Here is a 24,588-nt window from a genome sequence, read left to right as displayed (position 1 = left end):
GTAAATATTACACTTGTTTAGAATATAATCAAAGAATTAGAAAAATTGAATTTTTTTTACATTTTGAAAACAATCATCATCATTATATTTTGACGATTTAAAAAAATTCACAAAAATAATGAATGAATTAGATAGTAACAATCAGGTGATCATTAATTTAATGATGAAGTACATGCATACATAATTTCACCATATGAAAAACCTAACTTGACTTCCTTCACTACTCCTTTTGGACTATACTGCTTTCAGCAATTACATCTCGGAAAAATGAGAACTTCCGAAATATTTCAGCGTCGAGTGTCAGATATATTAACATATATCAATTGTATACGTGTCTTTTGAATGACACTCTTATATGCATGTTTCAGATGTCAGTATTTTGGCGGGTATTTCATCTTTACACGGGATTTCAAAACTCGGTTGTGCTGCCGATTCTATTTTCTTAAGATACTCAAACCATTGCTCGTCATTAACTTCAAGGACTGGTTCAATTTCTGATGCTTCCTTAGCACCTTTTACTAGTGATCCTATGAATGTTTTGCGTTTTATCCAGCCAAGCAGATCTTTCCTCGATGAAAACCTTAGTAATTCGGAGAAATAAAGCTTTCCAAACGTTATGAGTGACATTCTTTTTATAATTCCATGCTGTAACACATAGACTGATGAGTTCTCTTTCACTAAAAATTCTTCTGGTAGTAAAAGCGATTTTAGATCAATATTGTTGAGACCACATGCTTTATATATTTCCCTCAGCTTTTGATCCGATTTGTTTATATCCATTTTCATGTCATTAAAGCTCATATACACCAGTAAAAGAAATTGTTCTTTCTTGTTTGAATCAAGACACATTTTTTCTAAATGTGAGGCTAAATAACGTAGCGGTCGATTAAAGAATACAACACCATGTTTCTGAAACTCGCTACATTTAAAAAATAGTGTGCAGATCTCTGGGAATCCAACATGAAGATTTTTATTAAATCTCGAGGCAACTTTTTCAACGGTAGAGAAAGGCGTTTCTGGTTTGTAAGCTTTGAAAATTGTGTGAAGGATCTGAATCCGTTCTCCTTTTGATATATTCCCCCAATTCAAACCAAAAGATTGTAGCTCATTCTTTGAAGAGAAACAATTTTTGACTTTCTTTTCATTTTTTTCCCAAGCTTCATCAGTCAAAGTCATAATCAAAAATGTTTCATTTTTATTTGTTTTCTGAGTTTGTTTGCACAAAGAGATTATCTTTTTAAGAATATCACTTCTTTCCACGTCAGGAACGTCCTCGCTTAGTAACGGTTCCTCTATGATAACAGAGTCCTGACATGTACTAACATCAAAATTCAATATGTCCTCTATTACAACCGGTTCCCTTCCAGTAAAGGACATATAAACTTGTTTAGCTGTTGTCGATTTCCCCGAACCCCATTTTCCTATGAAACATAGAATTTTCCCATCGTTTTTGAGAAATTTACATGCCTCATGGAAAGTAGATGTTTTGTAGAATGGTGTCTCTAGACAAAAATGATAATTAATAGAATTTAATTATTTGTACAATGTAAACTTTTTCTTCATTGAATTGCATAATGCATATTATACTTTTTGTTTACTTAAAACATCAAATTATACCTTTGGATAATAAAGAAATCTGTTCATCTTTTCCTTTAGAAATATCGTCTAAAATGAAAATTGTAGATTATTGTAATCAAACGTTCATAGATCGAATAAATCTGTTTTGTTCAATGTCCTAACATTAACTCTAGAAATTAAAATCCTCTAGTAGGAGAAACATAACTGTCAAAAAATAAAATAAAGAAGGAAACTTTGTTCAAAGTCCGTAAAATATTAGAAATACAAATGAAATGGCGGAACAATTAGTATGAAAAATGTCTCGTAGCATTTACCTAAATGATAGATTTTATTTGCTGGTAAGGTCTTTGCATCGATAAAAGACCTTGCAAAATTAAGACTTTAAAAGCGACAGTTTGTATTCTTTATTCATCAGCTTGTTGGTCAGTAAATTGCCCCTTTTTAGAAATCAATCGTACATAGAGCGTATAAAATGAAATTGAAAATATAAACTCCGTAAGCAGGTGATACGGAAATTTTGCTATATAAATAATAAGGGAAGCTGGCGCTTGAAAATCAAGTCATAACGTTTGTTGTTAGGTAACCATTAAAGTCTTTCTTTTTCAAATAAGATATTCAAATATGAAACAGATGTGTCAAATTCTATGATAACCTTAATCCAAAGCTCTCTGGGATATATCGAGTCCACCTTTTGAATGGAACTATCTATTGTTTATTGAAAATACGTCGTCATTATATCTTAATGTAGGTTTGAGGAATAAAAGTGTTTTCGTCTTCTCTGTATAAGTTTTTAAATACATTTTGCTTTATATGAATACAAAAGTCGGTCTGCTTTTATACAGGGCGCTATTGGTATCAATGGGAATTGTGACAGTTTGAGTATGTTATTTGTGAATGTTATGTCAAAAGAAAAAGGCATTTTTCTATCTCGAGAAACACATTACAATTTTTTAATATAATTAATCAAATTTGTTCTCACGTGATCTTCTCTTTCTGTAACACACGACAACTACTACACTGAAGACAAGAAGGAGGACAAGTACTCCGACTGACACGCCTATATATAGCCACGGTAGAGATGAGGGGTCCTCATCATACACAGATAGATTTCTAAAAGAAAAAAGATTGAACAGCATAATTTTGTTAAAAAAATGTTTCATTCAAATCAACTAAAAGGCTAAAGTAATTATATTCTAAAAGATAGTTTCCTTAGAATCAATTTAAACAAGACCGTATATGTGTACGTAACACTGTTACTCTGATAAAATGTGTTTATTTAGGCGCCCCTTAACTTTCGATATTGCAAAATTATTTCTGTTTCTGTTTATATGGCTGTTTATGAGTAATCAAAGAGCAATAACATAAGAGAGAACCTTGGAATTTTTTTTTCAACTAAAATTAATAAAATCTTATTTTTGATTCATTGAAATGTTTCCTTCTTTGTTTATTCAAGAATGAGATATGATTTACTAGACAGAACATTCATTTGTATAAAATTTTGATACACTGTTTTAATAACCTGAACAAAATTCAATCTTCTAATATTTCTCTGACGTTTTATCATATCAGTTGATTTCATTTGTAGTCGATGTATCTCAGTGAACAACATAAAGACACCACAGAGTCTGGCACGTGAGGAAGTTTTTTTTTTCTTTCAATGTCAAAAGTAAAATAAAAGCAAAATATGTGACTCAACTTTGAGCTTAAAAAAAATTATTTAAAATTTCATTCATACAAATGATATGATAATAATAATCTAGTAGATGATTAATGCATTGTCTTGTTCTGAACTTACTTGTCATGATACGTCTTATTTAAACAAACGGGATCTGAAACAAAGAAAAATAAAAACGCGTAAAAAAATTGCTTATAAGCCTACAAGTTCCGTATTTTCAACATAATGTGAAAGCTTTCCTAAATATGTTTAACTTGATTAAACAAGTTTGTATTTAAAGCATACCAGTTAGAAGTTTTACATTTAAAACATTTTAATGCATACATAAATTGCACCTGATCCAACTTCTGATTTTTTGTAGGTCCGTGTTTGCTCTACTCCAATTTCGTACTGCTTAAAGAACTTTTGAGCTTAAATACTGTTTGTGATCTTCAAATATTTTATTAAAAAAATACAAACGATGCAATACATTAAATACTTTTTTAAAAAGGTGAATGTATCTTCCTAAAATTTACTGTATGTCCTTGATGAATTGTCTAAATCATTAGCAATAAGATGTGTTTGTGAAACACTGATACCCCCGTATGGCAACATAGTAAAGGTTAAGATTTCTCAACTGCAGATCAAATATGTTGGTACTTAAAGTAAGGCCTTTTCACAAGAAATACAAATGTGAAATATAAAACCCTAGCACCTGTTCAAGGGTTATGACCAAGGTTAACATTTTTTAAGGTAGGACAAACTTCAGAGTCAAGGTCAAAGGGTCAAGGTTGTTGATTTCTAAAAAAAAAAGCCTTGTCTCAAAGATTACATATGAAAGTATGAAAGCATCGGCCCTTACAAGGGCATCGGCTCTTATCAAAAGATATGGCTAAGTTTGTAAAAACTAGGTCAAACTCCAAGGTCAAGGTCAAAGGGTCAAGTTTCTTGATATTCAATGAAAGATCTTGTCGCAAGATTTACATATGTGAAATATAAAAGCTCTAGTCCCTACTGTTCTAAAGTAATGGCCAAGGTTAAAGTTTGTAGAAAGTACAAACAAGATCAAGGTCAAAGGGTCAAAGTTGTTGATATTCAATGAAAAGACTTCTCACAAGGAATACATATTTGAAGTATGAAAGCCCTAGCCCTTACCGTTCAAAAGTTATGACCAAGGTTAACGTTTTTTCATGAGTACGGAAATCTTCTAGGTCAAGGTCAAAAGGTCAAAATTGTTGGTTTCAAATGAAAGCCAAAAAGAATTGATTTTTGAAAAACGAAATTCTTAGTATCTACGATTTAAAAATTCGGGCCAAAGTAAAAGTTTAGATTTTTTGTGTAAAGCGGGTCAAACTCCAAGGTAAAGGTCAAAGGGTTAAAGTTCTTGATATCAAATTAAAGATCTTGTCACAAGAATTTAATAAGTAAAGTATGAAATCCCTAGTGCTAATTCTAACTCAAAAATTATAATCAAGATTGTATTTTGAAAGAAAGTCAAACTCCAAGGTCAAAGGGTCAAGGTTCTTTTTTTAATAAAGGGTCTTTTCACAAGGTTTACATTTGTGAAGAATGAAAGACCTAACACTTACTGTTCAAAAGTTATTACCAAGGTAAAAGTTTTTTCTATAAGTACAGAAATCTCTAAGGTCAAGGCCAAAAGGTCAAGTTTGTTGGTATCCAATGAAAGGTTTTTGCACACACACAAAAAATATCAAGTATAAATATCCTGGTATCTACTGTTCAAAAGATATGGCCAAAGTAAAAGTTCAAAATCTTTGAGTAAAAGTGGGTCAATCTCAAAGCTCAAGGTCAAAAGGTCAAATTTGGTGGTACCTAAAGAAAGGTCTTGTCACATGGAATACACATGTGAAATATGAATGTAATAGCTCCATAAATCAAAAATTATAGGAAAGGTTAACGTTTCTGTGGACAAACAGACAGACAGAGAGACAGACAGATAGACAGAGAAACAGCTAGAAGAGAAACAGACAGACAGACGGTCGGACACGAAAAAAAAAACTATATACCCCGAAACTTCGTTAACGGGGGTAAAAAATGTCAAATTGAAGAAACGTGGTCAGATATCTAAAGAACAGAATATATATTGTACATTGTAAATTTTTTTTACTACAAATAAAACCTCAAATGCCCCCGAGACCCAGAAAAGTAAAATGTGTGACCCAAAGTCAACACAACACGCATAAAAATTACTAGTATTTCAATGTAATAGGTAAACATAACGAACAGTGTAAAACTAAAAAAAATCAATAAACAATACAAAACTTTAAAGAGGCAAAACCACGGACCTTTGGTAATTCCAGAGGTGGGATCAGATGCTTGGAACGAGTAGGCATCATACATATATGTTGTTGACCGGTCACAACCGTTTTAAACCCTATGAATGGATCGAGGATACATTGCAAAGACAAATCTAGTATCTAAACAAAGGCCTAAATTTAGTTTGAAACAACTCAGCCAAAAATACCGATCCAATGTTATATTGAGTGACATGGTCATTATAACAACAACGACCAAGGAATTTACTCAAAGAAGGATATGGAGATAACGAACAGTATTTAAGGAATGAAGCTTATTTCAACTTATGTTATCCAATATAACATAACTTGGGGCAGTTTACGCTTTATAAACCGCGAAGCGGTTTATAAAAAAGCGTAAACTGTCCCAAGTTTTGTTATATCGGATAACATAAGTTGAAATAAGCTTCATTCCTTATAATTTAATTTCAATGTACAGACAATGAGACAATATTTCCATTTTTTCCTTCGGAAAAAGGCTTCAAATATAGCATATTTTAAAAGTTAACGTCAAGCGGATTAATACGTTTTTGACGTAATTCATTGTGACGTAGGCAAGTTATGTTATACAAAATGGAAAAAATCGTTTAACCAATCAAATGACGAGCTACAACTGAAATTAAATTATTCTTCTTTAAAACGACGTTCTTAAAATTCCTGTAACATCAAATAATCAGTGACTAATTGATCGTTCTCAGAGTAATCTCTTGAAAAGCAAATAATTTCGGAGATATGGCACTATAAACAGTTGATGGTGAAATATAACTACATTAATTAATTTTGGTTGTAACGCGTCATTTGATTGAATAAAAATTAATCTAAATTGAATGAAAAATTAATCTAATTTAACTGGTTTGTCTGCGTCACAATGACTTACGTCAAAACGTATCAATTTGCTTGATATTACGTTTAAAATATGATCTATATGAAGGTTTTCTAAGGAAGAAATAGTCTTGTTTTATATACTTAAATACTTTGCGGTTTATAAAGCATAAACTGCTCAAACCCAAGTTATACAGCATAATTTGGGTTGCTATTTAATTCATCTCTTAAAGAAATAAGTTAACAAAGGAAAGAATAAGAAAAGCTCGTTTGTCATACGATTTAAGTGTATTTCAAAATACTTAAAGCTGTCCAGAATTAGGACATTCATTCCTTACTTCCGCAATCATGATTACTTACATTGATAGACGTCATAAGACTGAAAAGGTCCATTGGGGCATCTAACTGACCAGTCACAGGGGACGGTGTCCACCGTGTTAGCGTCATTGTTGTACTCAGGACAATAACCTGTACAAAGAAAACTGATCTGTACATAACGGGAAACACGCTGCCAAAAGATACTTTAACTATGATAAAGCATTATGATAGAAACAAAGATGATCATCTAGGTATACGTAGATAAACACAAACAATAATTTCCTTTTAAAAGGCTTTTGGGTTTAAATTGATTGACAGGATATGTATTTCCTTTGTGGATGCATTGAGGGGGTATAATGATGTAAAACTATCTTATGACATTAACTCCTTAACAATGATCTTAAAATATATTTATAAATAAAACAATGACAATAGCAGGGTTAGTGAAAGTAATTTAACAGTGTCAAGTGAACAGAATACTGACACAGTGAATCGATTTACTGCAGCAACTGTTTTTACATGATAATGGCGCTATTATGTCATTCAAGCATAATGTTGTTATATTTTATGTGTCCGATAAATGCGTTCAACCTTAATTGGTATCATCAATCCATGACATAGTCAAAATTGTTTTGGTAGATTACTTATACATATTCAAACAGTTATTAAAGTTGTAATATTCAATTTAATTCATTGTGTTGCTTAACGTTTGACAAATTACGGAGATAGATATTGATTTCTATTTTGTCTGAATTTTAGATGGAATAGAAAAAGTAATCAAAAACACAGTTTTACCAAACACTTATGGGAAAAACGAGGTTGTAACGATTTATACCCGGACTGTATCTTATACTGCCATAACATTTTTCATACATGTTGGTGCTTTATATAGATCTTATATTTATATAGCTTTAAAAATCTATGAAAAAACATACCTCCTTGAACCCAGACAGACTGTATACATATCTCCCCGGACCTATTCCTCTCGTCAACAAGACAGTGGTAGACATTGGTACTACTAGAACAATTAAACAGATTCCTTTCTTCATTCCATCTGGTTACATTAAATGGACATAAGGTATTCCTTATTTTGAACATGGCTGACTGTCATTGAACAGGGCATATTGTAAAATATGGATGATCAGTGTTAATTTAGATTGGGCTTGTGAAACCGCACGTGACGTTTGGTGCATATAGACTCTGACGTCATATGATGTAGTATGTATGTTGCATTACCAAACCAAAGCATGAACAGGGATTGTTTTAATTACGAAACTTTATAGCGACTATTTGTCTGAAATATATCAATTTAAACAAGGCAACTTTAATAATTTCTTGAACTTTTGTTGCTTTTTTAAATTTAACAAGGGAAGCATTGTGGATCCAGAAGTAACTGTAGAAAAAATCGTTTGGATCAATGTGTAGTCCAAATTTCATCTTTGCCCAGGCGTTACTTTAAGAGCTCGCAGTGACTGCGCTCGCTATTAACATTTTTTTAAATACTTGTAGATCGGTTGCAGATTGAAGATATCATACAACATGTACAAGGGTTGTCCGTAAAAATGGTGGACAAAGCGTTTTTCTTGGAAACTACTCAATTTTATTCCCCTTTTTCTGACCCAATTTTGTAAACTGTATTTTACTGCTTTTGTCATTTACTTTAATAAATGGCATATTTCACTTCTAAATGATGTTATTTAAGGAATGTTTTGAAGTTTTGTGTGAGTTATTGGTGTGTGAATCACACAGACTTGTCATGTAGGCATATGCTTCATGAAAATATGCCTAGGTGCAAGTTTGTGTGATTCACAAACCAATAATTCACACTAAGCTTAAAAACATTCCTTATATTTACATCTTTGGAAGAACGAAAAACATACTCAACATTTAAGGAATGAAGCTTATTTCAACTTATATTATACGATATAACATAACTTGGGGCAGTTTACGCTTCGCGGTTTATAAAAAAGCGTAAACTGTCCCAAGTTTTGTTATATCGTATAATATAAGTTGAAATAAGCCTCATTCCTTATAATTTAACTGCAGTACAGACAATGAGACAATTTTCCCTTAGAAAAATGCTTCACACTGATTAAATTTTAAAAGTAACGTCAAGCAGAGTAATACGTTTTTTGACGTAACTCAATGTGACGTAGGCAAGTTATGTTATACAAAATGGATGAAATCTTTTATCCAATCAAATGACGTGTAACAAGTATAAAATTAAATTATTTGAATTTCTCGCTGATATGGCGCACCGGAGAGTGGTGCAGTTTGATCTAGATGTATTAATTTTACCCCAAGAGACTTTCAAAACATAAAGAAAAAGATATAAATGTATTATCCGATCTTATATGGACAAACAGATAGGGTAATAGCAAAAGACGCTGTCACTGTAGAACATTGATATAAGATTGCCTAATTTGTTGCATGATATTGAAAATACTGTATACAGGGAAAATTTCGGCCCCGTTTTATTTTTGCCCAATTCGCCCTAATCACCTCTGGGCGAATTTAAAAGGGGGCTAATTCAGATAATACAGTATAAATTGTTTAAGAGAATTGTAACTGGGCGAATTTTAAACGGGGCAAAATTGTTGGTAAGGTCAAAAGGGCGAAAATAACATGGGACGAAAATAACCTAGCATACAGTACTTTCCATAACTTATTAATAAATCTTCAGATGGTTCCATGTGTGTGCATGATTTGTTTCCTGACTGCTTATGAACTCCGAGGCATAAAGGGAAATACAAGTATGTGCGTAAATGAGACTCGTAAATTCAAGTGGGACTTATCCAGCTGTTTTAAGAAAAGAGGAAACGCAACGCTGCATTTAATATTTTGGCGATGCAATACATAACATAAAATCTAATAATTTTTTATCTATGCATATATCTATTTAAAATTTGCTATGTTTATTCGTGAAAAATGTACTGAAGTGTAATAAAAAGTTTAGAACCCATTGATTATTAATATAGACAACTTGTCCATGATTTAACCGGACACTCCTCATAGCTACTTTCATAGGTAAAGCCCATCTACTATAAATTTTACCCCAAATGCTTAAATTCGATTAATTTTCATCAACAATAAGAACTTTAAGAAACATTAAATGAAAAGAAAAGTGGATTTAATGTGGCTTAACTTATTATTTTACTAAGATAAATATGGTCTTAATTGTTATTTACATGATTCTTTAATTTTATTAACACTATGATGTCACGAGCATTTTAAGAAAATATTACTCAAGTATCTTGGGTCTCCGTTTTGGGTTAATTTTTAAAAATGTATCTCGATTTTATGTACCTTGAAAGTTAAAAGGTCTTTGATTATTGAAAAATATTTACGAATAAAAAAAGCATTGCTAGTTTTCTTTTAAGAAATGAGAGTGTTTAAAATTCGTAAAATATGCCAACTGCCGAAAATACCCGACATACGGTAAGTCAGTTATAATAGACTAAAGATTTTGTCGAGTCAACCTCTATAACAGCATTGAAAAAAAATCACAATATATAAGTATTTACGTATGGAAAAAATAACGAAAGCTATTGCAATTAAAAATTAGAACAAATATATTTATATATACATGTATACAGTGTATTTTTATATTAACAGTTGGTTCTTAATTTGATGGATATGCAGAATTTATTATCAATTCGATCTTTCTCATGAAAATATCAAATCTTAAGATTGAGATTTTATTTTATGTTCAGCTAAAAAGTAAATGCCTTTTTGTTGCTTACCTAGATGGAAGAGTTGTTGACTATTAAACTTACAAATTCGATACAAAGCAATTTAAAAACTCCTTACACCAAAATAAATGCATCCTTTGCGGTCACTGATGGTTCCTGAAGAAATATACGAATGCATCAATCAAAATATCTAATCCATCCTTGCTTAAATCTTTCGTGTTATTATAATTATGTCTGAAGTTGAAACATATTCTCCTTCTATGTTAGGCTACAAAACAAATGTAACGAGATGCTCTTTAAAACAAGAAAGATGGAATTGCATATAAATCAGGTGTTAAGCAAGTTAATCAAAAACTTTTACCACCATTGTATGACATGAGGTCGAAGATAATATCATTATGTACACATTGATAATGTATTTAAACAGGAAAGTAGTAAGCCAAATTTATACATGTATTTATATAGTTCCTTTACTCTAATATACAGTATCATTTATCGAATCGCCTACGTTATCTCATATGACAATACTTGATACCACCTGAGTTACCTGGAAGTATTTTTACTCTTATCATTTTAGTTGTTCAACCTCTTGAGATATCATTATGTGTAAGAAAAAGGTTTAATTTTAGGACTTTACTGGACGTTTCTGTTCACCTGAGAGTGCAAAACAGAGCTTTGACCTCGAATTTCAAGACTTGGCCCCTACTGAATGTAAACATGAACAATTTATACTTTAGATGGTATAATTTACTGTGTTTATTTTTTATTTCTATTGAAAATGAAAAGAGAGAAAAGAGGAACTATTAGAATCTCAATTTCTTATTCAGAACAAGGTCATATGTACATTAAAAAAAAATCATAGATATAACAACCTAATTTATGCTATCATATTAAGTAAACAAATAAGTCGCATAAAGGCACTCCAATCCTAAGCCAGAAAGGATAACTCATTAATTTATAATTTAATTCAAAAGAGTCTCAAAATGAAGCTTGGAAATTAAATTTTTTTATGCAGCAATTTTCATTGCATATCTTTTAATGTTCTTAAAGGTTCTTTGTAATTCTCAAAAAGGTCTTATAGAAAGTCGAAATTTTTACCCCATATAAGAATTTTAAAGTAACATACATGTAGTTAGAGAAATTGAGGTTTATTATAATCTTAGATACAAGTGTTTATTAAAGGTACTTGGACACAGATTTGAACTTAATTTTTTCTGTATACTATCACGAATTGTATATTTAAATAGCATTTCACACAAAAATTGATTAAAAATCTTATTGCATTTAAAAGTTATTAAAACTTTTAATTTTTGGCGGGTTTGATTGACACATCCTTTCACTTTCACAAATTTTAACTCTATTCTTAATCCTTAGGAAAAGTGGCAATCTTGTTGTGTATTAATGAGAAACATAAAAACTTAAATCCAGAAAAATAATTTTATTCAGAGTAGAAATATTATAAAGCAAAACCCCTTCACAAGTATCGTCATTCCGTTGTGTACAGAGTTTAGCAAATCGAGCACACTCGTGTTATGTACACAGTTTTTTGTAAACAGGGCGAAAGCTTTGTTATTGTTTGGTGTTTTGGTTCACCGGGTGCGTTCAACGGCCAAAGTCTGCTCACCACAACTGCACGGACTGACAATATATCGTGTGTTTGTTTTGCTTTTGAACATGTCTACACTGAATTTTCTGGATTATAGTATTAATATTTTTCATTAATACACAACAAGACTGCCACTTTTCCTAAGGATTAAGAATAAAGTTAAAATTTGTGAAAGTGCAAGGACGTGTCAATCAAACCCGCCAAAAAAATTAAAATTTTAATAACTTTTATATGAAATAAGATTTTTAATTAATTTTTGTGTGAAATGCTATTAAAATATATAAGTGGTAATATTATAGAAAAAATATAAACTTCAAATCTGTGTCCAAGTACCTTTAACATGATATGAAATTCGAAGTGATTAATGGTGTTTTGCAATGATAGGAAAATCTTTATATTCTATGCATTGTAAAATGACCAAAGTAAATAAAAGAAATTAAAGTACCTTATATAGATGTATTTAAAAAATTGTGCAATTTTTTCCCTGAATACCTATGCTTTTTATTTCTAAAATGTGTCTGTTGATCAGATTTGAATTGGAAAATGCATAGTAGGTGTTTTTAGTCGCGTTTCCTGAAGATTTATGATTTACTAATTTTCCTTATATTATAATATGATTTACTTTGAAGAAGAAGTTTGGAGAAGAAGATACGTCACTTTAAGAATTCTGATACATTTTTTGTGTGCATTTTCAATTCGTCAATACCTGGTTTTCAGAACTTGAGAATTTGTACTCAGTAGAGATTTCATTTTCTTTGTTAGCATTGATTAATTATCAGATTCAAATAACGAGGGAAAATAGTAACTTCTTTCAATGGAATGCAAATTTTAAAAAATTTACCAGGTTGACCAGTTTTGAATATTTTTATATCCCGAAGAACCAAAATGATTTTGAACTACTAAATATATATTGGATTCCGAAACTTCATAAAAATCCTTACAAACAAAGATACATTGCGGGTTCCAGTAAATGTTTTACCAAACCTCATTCTTTACTTCTCACTAAGATGTTGAGAGTTGTGAAGGAAAGACTTCAAGAGTACTGTGCAACAATATATTCAAGAAGTGGTGTGAATCAGATGTGGATACTCAAAAATTCCAAAGAACTTTTGGACAATTTAAGGACGCGATTGCACGGCGTCACGTGATCACGTCATTTGGTGAATAAAAAAAGAATGTTTGCTGTAACTATTTCCGAAATAAGGAACGTCATATGTTTGCGCTCATGACAAAAGGGGTTTATTTTTCTAAAGTAGAGAAAGTATAAGATATTAAAGATTGTTACGATGCACTGAGAGTGTTGGTGAGCGTTGATCATATTTTTTATCTACTTGCATATTTCGTCTGTTTATTGTATATCTCTGAACATTGAAATCTATTTCATTAAAAATAAATTTTATTTATATATTGAGGTTGATATCTTCATTTAAAAATTAGAATTTTATTTAAAATTGTTGTTTATCATAGGATCTACATCTATATATAGATAATTTCCAATGAGAGATTCAGACGGTGTGATTTACTAGATACATGTATAAATATTGATGAACAAAGGCGATTTTGATAAACGTGTTACGGCGAGGACCACGTATGCCTAGAAGACGTATCTTTAAAAAAAATATCGCAGAGGATTTTCTTTTCTCCTATAAGATCTTTAGCATTTTCAGCAGTGACATCGACCGTGTAAACATTCAATCATCGTCGCACATTTATTGTAAACGATTGTTGTAAAATGCTTTATGCGTCGTATTGAAACACAACACACTTCTTCTGAAAGATCACCAGGGAAGATATGTACATAAATAAATAAAAGAAACATGTGAACTCATCATGCTTATGGGAATACATTTGAAAAATGTTTTTTTTTTAATCACATGGACATGAACATAGATGTTTCACTCCAGCATATATCATAAAGCGACGAAAAGTTATTTTAATCAATGATTATTTCTGAATCAAAACAGTAGATCTATAGTTTTGACGTCAATTGTGTCATTATGACGTCACAATGGAGATAGAGCTCATCCATGTACAGGAGAAAATGAAGTGTAATTTCTTAAAAAGAATCGGAAGAAAAACTATTTGTAAATGTGAATATTACTATAATTTGGCCAATAAGATAATTTATGGATGAATACATTTATTTCATAAAAAATATATAATGCAGTTACAAGTACAATGTAAAATAACCTGTTTTCATTCAATGTGTTCAAATGTCTGATCCCCCCCTCCCCCCCCCGATTCCAGGTCACAGGTCTAGAAGAAACATCGCTGAGTGTTCAAAGCATGAAGAATAAGGCCTTTGAGGACTGTGCACTGGTTTATAATACATTATTTATTTATGCTGATATAGTAACAAAATGAATGTTTTGGAGATGAAAAACTGAGTTTGAAAAAAAAAAGTTATTTTCGAGACCACTGTTGGTGATAAGTAAATCATTGTGCTTAAAATGAACATCAGCTGCCAGATTTTCAGAGAAAAAGTATTTATTTATCTATACATATGGCCTTTATTGTCTTTAAACAGATTATGCATATTTAAGGTCCAACAACAAACCATCATACATATATGAAAATCTGTGTAATCATTTAATATTCTAGGAAGGGGGGGGGGGTACTGAAATGCGTGTAGCTTCAAAATTAATCTGATTACCTTACTTCATATTTTAACCATAAGTCACTTATAATGACTAGTACAGCATATATTAGTTTTGGGAAAATTCATTGGGTAATTTTTTTGTCTAGACGTTAAAAACTGCTATTGAGGTGAAAATATTACTGCAAATTTACAATTAATACTACCCCAAAAAACAATAGCATTACTACATTTATCAATAGTTTCCGAAACAATTTTTATTTTCAATAAATATGAAGCATATTATCAAATATCTGCAGGAAAATATTTAATTTACTTCAATTTTGTTGCGTGTATGGCATTATAAAACATTCACCTCATAAATATCAAAAGATTAAAAAATGTTGGTTACCATGGCAACCATAACTTCCTTAGAAGCCTGATGACCATGCTTGATACTTTGATATAATGGTGTCATTGACATTAGGAACGTTATATGTAAAAATGAGAAAAATTCATTGGGCAGAATTTTTTCACGGACCCGTGCAATCCTTTCCTTAAAATCACAAGATTTTACCAAAATCAACAGCTTAAAAACTTACGATTTTTCAACTTTATATACAACCATTCCACACGATAAATTAAAGTCCAGGCTTTATGATATCATTGACAGCTGCTTTTTCAATAAAAATGGAACTCTTGTATTTACTTACCTGGTCATTGGTCATTTGCAAAACTATTTTTTTGAAACACATTCTGATTGCACACACAAGTACTCTGAAGTTGACATAAAAAAGATGCTTGAGTTTCTGATTGACGATATCTATGTGTATTTCGTAAGTTCTTTGGTCGATACAATGACCTTGTCAGAAAATACAATTTATCATTGAGTCAAATACTGACCAACGTTTTTCATAGTAATAGTTAGTCCATTACTGATTTGACGACGGATTTTTCCGTTATTTCCCGATCATGACAAGGAGCACTCGGCTGCTGTGACCGGTGGGCAGGGATGCTCACTCCTCCATAACATCTGATCCCACCTTTGATGATTTGGAGGTCCGTGTTTGCTCTGCTCCTATTTTGTATTGTTTTATGGACTTTGATATTGAATTTTGTTCGTTATCTCCATATCCTTCATTTAAACATTTTGTATTTTATCCCATTCATATTTTAAAACAACTGTGTTAACATTTAATGTTATACAAATAAAAAAACAAAAACAAAATGGTATATATAAAAAGAAATATACATGTATGCACATGATAGAAAACAGAAGTCCATTTGAACTATTTTGAAAAATTGACAAATTTTATCGTTTTTTAACTGTATCCTACACTGACTAAAATATGTATTCCAATAAATCCCAAATTTGTTTTTCATGTCTTCTTTCTTTATAGAGAGAGAGGGGGTAGTTCTATAATTCTATGATATCAAAAAAAGTTTGAGTAGTAAAAGGAGATGGTGTTATGTATTTTTAATTTTATTTATAATTCATATTCCTTTGCAACCGGAAAAAGAAAGTTAAGGCATTTTCACTAAAGAATTATCTGAGTCCAAACTAACAACCCTGATCCTGGGGCCATGGATATCATAATTTTAGTACACTGTATAAGGCACAACGCTTATTGTAATCATACTAACAGATTGATGTCTATGAGTAATTATATAACGAAGAAGATTTTTTAGTATAACATTTATTTTTATGGTTTTAACTTAATTCCTATGCACCCCATCCCGGGACCCTGAAATAAATGATTTGGACACCATTTGATGCTATATTCCAAAATGCATTAAAATCGATTAAGTGGTTCGCGAGGAAGCTGATGATATTTAAAAGTCATTGACCACTGATGGCCTAGATCTACTCCCCCCCCCCCCCCCCCCCTAGATTTTCGGTATTCTTTAACCATGAATTTGTACAGGGAAATAATTATAATAAGTTAAAGTTGTAAAACCAATATATTTATCGATAGAATAAAAAGATAAATGCGATACGATGCATCTTGGTAAGCTTGAAATAAAAGATACTACAGAATCTGACAGATACATGTCTGTTTCATATTTGGATATTTTAAAATTATATGAAAAGACGTAAATAGTAATCCAACAACCAAGCTTTAGGATAAATATGACGACTTTAACAGTTCAATCGTTAACTTGCCTTACTAATGCAGCAATATACCTCATAAGTAATATATACGAGGTTTATATCCCTCCGTTTATTCAATATGCCGGAGCAAGTCATACCTATGTACATTTTGCAAGTTCTGTGATCGATACAATGACCTTGTAAGCAAATACAATTTGTCATTGAGTCAAATGCTGATTGAAGTTTTTCATACTAATTGTTAGGCAATTATTCAAAGAATGAATTGTCTTCAGATTGTTTCCACTATTTCGCGACCAGGACAAGGAGCAAACAGCGAGTGTGACTGGTTGACAGGGGATGGTCACTCCTCCATGGCACCTGATCCAACCTCTGACGTTTTGTAGGTCCGTGTTTGCTCTGCTCCTATTATGTATTGTTTTATGGCTTTTGATCTTAAATACTGTTTGTTATCTCTATATAATTCATTATATAAAACAAATGATTTCATTTTTAGAAAATTATAAATATAAATATAGTGAGTTTTCTTTAAAAAAGTGGATTTTTGTGCTTTATATATTTACATGTTTTTCACTTATGATATTTATACATATAATTACCTTCATTAACTAAAGTGACAAAAATATGAATATAGAAGGCACAAAGAAATTTAGTTATTACGGATACCCAATATATATAAGAATAAATAAGGTGTAAGGGCGTATAACAGTCTAATTAATATTTTCTAAATTCGATTTGACAACACTTCACCATTTACACCACTTAATAATTCTCCGAAAAAAATACATAAAACCAGAAATAATAGTATCGTGAATGGAAAGCAAAACATATTAAACCTTTGTCCATATAAAATTTGAAACATTGTTACACACACACATCCTCAGAAACTCTCTTACAAACAGGCAATAATATTAATATTTTTAAGGCACTCAACATTTTACTCTCTGCCTATAAACATCACGAGTTCAGGAAGTTATAGATAATCATATGCCTTGTAAAGGTGAATCACGTGTCTAATTTACTACCTCGGCGTTCAAAATGAGTGTATATTTAACACTGAGCAAAGTCTGTTTCACTAAGTGGTAGTCATATTGATTAAATATGAACACCTGCCATTTATTGTATTTCAACCATGCACTTTTTGTACATGACATGTGTATCAACTGCTATCTTACTTTCGCTATAAACTGGTAGCTTAATTTTTTTTGTAAAATTTCCAAATTGATGACAAAAAATGAATATGTTAAAACGTATAAAGACTCATATCATACTTTCGCTTCTATTCACGTTTTGGAAATTTTTCAAATTGATAACCTTAAAGGCATGTGTGCAAAAACGTAATTATTTGAATTTAAAAATAATGATTTAAAGCCTCGCGTACAATCAGTCTGAGCTAGCACAGTTTTAAAAACATAAGACAAACATCTGGTTCACTATCATAAAATTAATAGATAAACAGGGACTCTACGAAAATTACACAGATCAATACTCAATTAGGTAAAACAAATTCAATTGATTGACAGAAAAAGTAAGAGCTGTTATTAATGAGAATACATGTTTCAAGGCCATAAACAGATAACTAATTTAAGTCAAATGTTTCATATTGAAAAGCGTTACTTTTTTGTCAAAGTAAGCGATAAGACATTTGAATTTAGAATGCTTAAATAATTTTTTTACTAATTGAATGTGAAGGTTGAATAACTAGTACGGAATTTATCTAGCTATATACCGAAATGTTCAAAGTATGTTAAGGTAAATTGTATTGTTGAATCTTTAATGAAGGTTATGGGGGAAAAAACCTTCGAGCAATACCTCTGCTGTGTAATTTTTAGATTAGTTCATTTTTGCTAAAACTAACAACTTTATTCAATGATTTTTTAAACATTAGTTTTATCTATAGGTGTGTTATTGTTTTTTTATCTTTCATGAGATACGAATTACTTTTGCTAGTTGCATCAGTTTATCTTCCTTTCTCAGAATACGCCACTTCTCTTGAGTAATCTCAAACACCAAACAGAGTTTCTGCTGAGTTTGTAAATACTCATAAAGTTCATCCAAATCTTTTGTGATCTCGTCAAGAGTCGAGAAATAATCGGAGCGGAATATGATGACCTTCTTAAGTGGTAAGTCAACTTTCCAGTTTCTTTGGATGCCAATGTATGAAAGCTCTGAGTCACTATGCTTTTGACTTATGGTCTGGAGTTTTGCGGCAGTCTTTATATTACTGTTGCTAACAATTACCCATACACGTGAGATATTAAAATCTATAGCAGTGTAGTTTTCTTTCTCTTCTTTGTCATCTACAAATATTATTTAAAACACAATTTAAATAAATATATCTTGAAAGCATTAAATGAATCTTTATGTCCAACGATTAATGGGTAAAACAACTTTTCAGTGTACAGAAAAGAAGAATTAAACATATGAAATTTCATAAATAACATGTCGTTTTCTGATATGTACATACTCATGATGAGTTGCATGCTCTCTGTTTCTGCTTCATAGGGTTTCATGGCTTTTTCTCGCGTCTTTATCATTGCTGAAAAATGTAATTACAAGAGAGATTCTTAGGCTCAAAAACATGTTTCAACCGCATGCATCTTTATATAATCTCTCAACACAACATGAGGTTTTTTGTTGACATATTTTGAATTAAAACATTTTAGTTAGCTCACTGCTCAAAGTACCTTTAGTTGTTAATCATTTTCTACATTGAAATAGTAGTATATATCTGATATTGTATTTGAGTTGAGTAAAATAAAACGTTCCTGACCTCGGGGATTGTTATTATTTACTAATTACATTATAAAATCATATTAAAATGTTTAATTCAATAACTCATAAAATCATATAACGAAGAACTGTTTAAAATTTACCCATGTTTTTTAATAAACTCTTACTGACATAAAAAAGCAATGCCTTTTCTGAAGCATATTTCCTAAAGATTCCAGTAAAATGTTGGTTAAATTTGGCGAGTTTATTTGAATCGTCTTAACAACATGGCTATGGTTTAATTTTGCTGGTAGCAAAGCAGAGTGTACGGCAAAAGGTTTGAAAACAAAATTCAATATCCAACCCTTAACTTACTTTTTCTATAATTTGCTCCATTATTGGGCAATTCTTGAAACAAGGAGTAAAAGAAATCAGATTTATAAAGAGTAAACTTACCTAGATCTCTTTCCCTGGAATATATTTTCTTATTTTCTTCGATATTTACCATAGTCTTCATATCTCAAAAAGAAGCAAAAATCATCTCTGTACAGTAGTTTATATTTGAATTTATGATTTATTGGCAATTTCTGTAGTCAATTTATTTCATAATACATTTGCTTATTTATACGATGATAATAATACAAAATTACCTTTTCAAAAATCCCTCCTTATTTCAAATACACGTTTTACAGTAGACCATTATTTTTAGAGTGAACATGAGCCAAATACTTGTGGTGTTTTTATTAACATTGCTAATATTTTACAGGTGTATAGCTGAAAACTAAAATTGAATTTTGAAGAGAAATATATAAGCAGGTACTTTATTATTAGACAAATAAGGGTATATTGACTTGAAAGAAGATCTTTTATACTTTTATTTCCGATAAGCGGGTACAATCACATACAGGACTCTATTGGAAATAAATATGTACAACAATATTTTTTAATAAAGGAAAACTAATACCATTGTCATTGAAGAAAACATTTCGATTCATAAAGTGTATTATTTGCTTAGATTTACAGATACCTGCATCGTTGAGGGGAGTACATGTACCTTCCTCTGTGTTTTGATTGTTACATGCACCTGTAATATCAATCGTCTTATTAGATAGAGACGAATATTTACATATTTAAATTGAATATGCTTGATATTTAAGGTAATATTTTTATACCACCGCTTGAAAAGCGGGAGGGTATATTGTAATTGGTCTGTTCGCCCGTTTGTTTGTCTATTACGCTTTGAGTACCCATCTCTTATCCACAACTCCTCCAATACCACTGAATAAATTTGATGAAACTTTCACAGAATCTTTATAACATATTGCAATTGTACACCTTCTTTGTCACTTTTCGAATCGACATCTATTTTGGGTTTTCCATAGCAAAACATGGTCACTGCCATTTATATATTCATATCCTTATATTCATATATATAAGGCGGGGATATCATTTAGTGAGCTCATTGCTCACAGAACCTCTAGTTTATAGAAGAATTGTGACTCGAATTGTAAATTGGAAATATTCGTTCCTTGTCATTGTATTTAATTATTTCTAAACATTTCTAAATTCACTTCTAATTATTTTTAGAAAAACAAAGTTAAGAATGTTTTTGATGCTCTTATTGAAACGGGTATAATAAATGAATTATTTCTTGAAAAATTGTTTTAATTGTTACTTAATGTACCGGTTAATCATATATGACAGAAAAAACTTAATTTATTTCTATTTCATTTGCAAAACATATGACATATAAACGATGGGTTTTAATTCTGTTTTCAAAAGAAGTATTTGCTTTTAAATCAATTACTTTTGTGTTTTTTCCTCCTCAAAACCACACATATCACAGCTGAGATAATGAATATCAGAAGTACTAGGCATGCGACAATAATAACGATGAGAGTGGTTGGACTTTGAAGGTCAGCTTCTGTTGTAGTCATGGATTGAAAACTGAAAGAATTCAGAGTTTCTTCATAGAAAAAAAAAACTTTAAAAATATCCGGTATTGTATTAGGCATCATGACAAGTTAATTAATGGAGAAATTCTTAACCTGTTCAAATCAATTAATCAACATTAAGGCAAGAGTAGAAGTGGTTTTAATAATTTATTTTTTTCCATCAAATTTCTATTTAACGCCATTAAGTGAAAATTATGTAAAAAGTTTCTCAATCATCCATTGAAGAAAAACACATTTTTACAATTTTGGAAGCATTTTTAATCTCCCTCTTTCAGGAATTTAAGAGTAAGAATATAACAGTAAGATATACCTGTGTGTGCTTGTTAATTTATACCTATCCAGGCACATGGAAACTGAAATAGATGAAAAATTGTGTCATATACAGATAATCAGTAGGTACTACCGTACAGTTGTATCATGTTGCAATTAAAGATTCTTTAAATATATAGGCAATACAAATTTCATAATATGAATGTTTTAACAATAAAATTAAAATATTCTTGACTATTACAGTGATATTAGATTGCTTTATATAATTACATTTGTAGACTTCATTAGACCAGAATGTGCTGTTAGGACAACCTTCAGATAAACATGCTGTAGCATCGATCCTACCAGCCTCTGAGTTGTACTCTGGGCACATTTCTGTAGAAGAAAATTAACATTATTGGATCCATAAGTGATAGATTTAAGGAAGTTCGCTATTCTTTCATTTGGCCTTTAAAAGTATATTTCTGACGCTTGAAACAGGCGTGATGGGGTCAATATATTTATCAATTAACTTGCAAAAATACACTTTTATAAATTAAATGCACATATTGCATTTCCCACTCTGATGTTTTAAGATTATATTCTGAGGTCTCCCTTTCACTGATCAGTTATTGGGTCAATTGCTATTTTTGCATTCTATTAAGCTGAAGTTACACGCAAATGTTGACATAACGTACTATTGTAAAATATAGCAGAAATACATAAATCATGTAAATATCTTATATCGTATCATTACATTTTGTTTTCATACCCCCGCCTAAAAAGCGGGAGGGTATAATAGTAATCGGTATGTCCGTCCGTCTGTCCGTCCATCTATTACGCTTTGGGGTACCAATCTCTTATTCGCAACTCCTCTCATACCGCTGAATGAAATGTGATGAGACTTTCACTGAAACTTGATTACATAGTGTCATTGTGACCTCTTATTTTACTTTTTGATCCGCCCACATATGTAGGGTTTCCCATAACAATGCATGGACAATGCCATTATATTCATATGGAAGGCGGGTGTATCATTTAGTGAGCTTTTTGCTGACAATATCTCTAGTTTCATTGTACTATATTCAGAAAAAAATATCAAGACCTCTAAAAGTATTAGTTAAATTCCTTGTGTGACAACCATGCGAATGTTATAGTTTAATCTATCATTCACACGGTAAACAAATGAGCTATTTAAATATTACCTTTTTATTTTTGGCAAAAATGGAACAATTTAAACTTCTTTTCTTCATTTTACTGTGTGTTTGCTCAGATAAGAATGAGCAAGAGGTATAAATAATCTGCGCTATATACAATGTCGAAATAACTATCATGGAAATTCCTAGCGATGTAGTAAACTAACCTTTTTGAATCCAGACTCTGCTAAGGCACTGCTCTGTTGCGCCGTCATTTTCATTTGTCAGACAGTGATAGTAGTTAGGTTCTACACATTGTAATCTGTGTGATGCCAGATTCCAACTTGGGATGTCCACTGGGCAAGAAAACATACCCATCTGTGGTTATAATGATTCTAGGGTCATAAAAACCTTTACTTTCGGTTTACATTCAGGTGTCTTCTATCCAGGTTCTAGGATTGGATTCGACATGCTCAAAATTTTTTTAAAGAACGATAATTAACAAAGGTTCGATAATTCAAAGCGGTAAACGTTAATTAGTTAATATGATAATTGAGGAACAAACAAGTCCAAAGAATAAAATATCTTTTAAAGATTTTTATCGTGTACACAAAATAAACTTTGTCAATCACCTTCTTGAAATAGAAAAGAGTTCAAGATTGAATTAACTGTGAATAATGAAACATACATACAAAATCGCAGCTTTTTATTTAAGATAATGACATAAAACACGAGATGGTTCTTTTGGTAAAACATCCAATAATTAAAGTGATCCATGAAGACGGTAAAAAAAAATATACACTCCTGTTTTCTGTATTATTTCGATCAAAGCTATTGAAAAAGATGTACCTGAAAACTTCTTTGAATAAAGGAGATGGAGACAAAGAAAAGTTTTGAATATGGAAGTTCATAAAACAATACAAAACAGTTTGAATATTTCTGTACTGAGCATAATTTTGTACTCTGTATAGGTGGCGTTAACAAAACGTTCACCGTTCAAGAAACGTTTCCTTGTTTCTCTGACAGTAGTGATGTCTTTGAATGTGCATTTTAAAAGATGTCTGTCTTCAACAATTCAGTTGGAGTAAGACAATGGAAACTATTAATTGTTACATATATTGACACTCGAATCCTGTACTTTTTTTATTCAAAGAGGTTTTCAGAAACATTTTTTCAATATCTTTGATATCGAAATTATACAGAACGCGCGAGTATAAACATTTTTTTTCGTCTTCATGGAGCAACTTTATTAATGGATGTTTAACAAAAAGTAAATAATTTCGTATAGCGTCAACAATTTGTAAGATTCATTGACCTTGATTAGCAAATCTATCATTAAATCGAATGATGACTGGCGATTTTCACAAATTTTTTTTAGTTTTTCTACGCAATAAAAAGTGTTTCGACGTCTAAATTTACACTGCTACCGAATTTTAGTTGACTTTTGAGACTGAATTATTTTTCCCTCCATATCTCACTAATAAAATAAAGAGTGCGGCGATTTCTTGTGATTTCGTGTGTTTTTCTACATATAATGAACTCCTTCGCCTTCTACGACATGCATGTCTTTCAATTTTTTTGTGTGTGTAGTTTTGCAGCAACAATTAGATGTTTATAAAAAGGTGTTATTTATAAATTGTACATTTAGAATCTATAAAGAATATCACCGAAAAAAAGTTTAATCAGTGATAACAAATTAATAAACACTAAATGGTTACTTTAAGTAATTTATAAATAAAATATCTTAAATAAAGAAAGACGGAAATAAAAGTTTATTTTTGATAAGGCTTTTTCCCACAATTTCAGTCATCAGTTCTGATGAGAAAAAGAATATTACATTCTACACACATACACTGGATTTGAATT

The 24,588-nt window shown here is 30.9% G+C and overlaps 2 protein-coding genes across 2 annotated transcripts; both read right to left on the bottom strand.

Annotated features, from left to right (window-relative positions):
* Positions 1-207: 207 nt before the first annotated feature.
* LOC134233746 (uncharacterized) lies at positions 208-7,872 on the bottom strand. The gene is made up of 6 exons (XM_062715741.1): positions 7,623-7,872; positions 6,730-6,837; positions 3,374-3,407; positions 2,558-2,688; positions 1,618-1,665; positions 208-1,502 (listed from the first exon to the last, which is right to left on the bottom strand). Exons 1-6 carry the CDS (start codon positions 7,783-7,785, stop codon positions 352-354), a joined length of 1,635 nt encoding a protein of 544 aa, XP_062571725.1. The 5' UTR covers positions 7,786-7,872; the 3' UTR covers positions 208-351.
* Positions 7,873-17,250: 9,378 nt separating this feature from the next.
* LOC134233745 (uncharacterized) lies at positions 17,251-23,177 on the bottom strand. Its single transcript, XM_062715740.1, has 8 exons — positions 22,950-23,177; positions 21,878-21,982; positions 21,648-21,690; positions 21,190-21,329; positions 20,410-20,466; positions 19,839-19,901; positions 19,138-19,209; positions 17,251-18,970 (listed from the first exon to the last, which is right to left on the bottom strand). The coding sequence occupies exons 1-8, from the start codon at positions 23,098-23,100 to the stop codon at positions 18,594-18,596; spliced, it is 1,008 nt and encodes a 335-aa protein (XP_062571724.1). The 5' UTR covers positions 23,101-23,177; the 3' UTR covers positions 17,251-18,593.
* Positions 23,178-24,588: the final 1,411 nt, after the last annotated feature.

Source organism: Saccostrea cucullata, unplaced genomic scaffold, assembly GCF_032062105.1.
Source record: "Saccostrea cucullata isolate Sc308-1 unplaced genomic scaffold, CSIRO_AGI_Scuc_v1 ctg3974, whole genome shotgun sequence".
Classification (NCBI taxonomy): Eukaryota; Metazoa; Mollusca; class Bivalvia; order Ostreida; family Ostreidae; genus Saccostrea; species Saccostrea cuccullata.
Note: the sequence above shows the minus strand (reverse complement) of the source record. Positions and strands in the feature narration are given on the sequence as shown.

Bases quoted from the DNA above. Each gene is read 5' to 3' on its own strand.
- LOC134233746 (XM_062715741.1), bottom strand. From the start codon at position 7,785: ATGTTCAAAATAAGGAATACCTTATGTCCATTTAATGTAACCAGATGG. The intron at 3,408-6,729 runs GTAAGTAATCAT...TCTTTGTTTCAG, and splicing joins GTCTTATGACGTCTATCAAT to ATCCCGTTTGTTTAAATAAG. The intron at 1,503-1,617 runs GTATAATTTGAT...ATTTTTGTCTAG, and splicing joins GATTTCTTTATTATCCAAAG to AGACACCATTCTACAAAACA.
- LOC134233745 (XM_062715740.1), bottom strand. From the start codon at position 23,100: ATGGGTATGTTTTCTTGCCCAGTGGACATCCCAAGTTGGAATCTGGCA. The intron at 20,467-21,189 runs GTAATTGATTTA...TTGATATTACAG, and splicing joins GAGGAGGAAAAAACACAAAA to GTGCATGTAACAATCAAAAC. The intron at 18,971-19,137 runs GTATGTACATAT...TAATATTTGTAG, and splicing joins GAGCATGCAACTCATCATGA to ATGACAAAGAAGAGAAAGAA.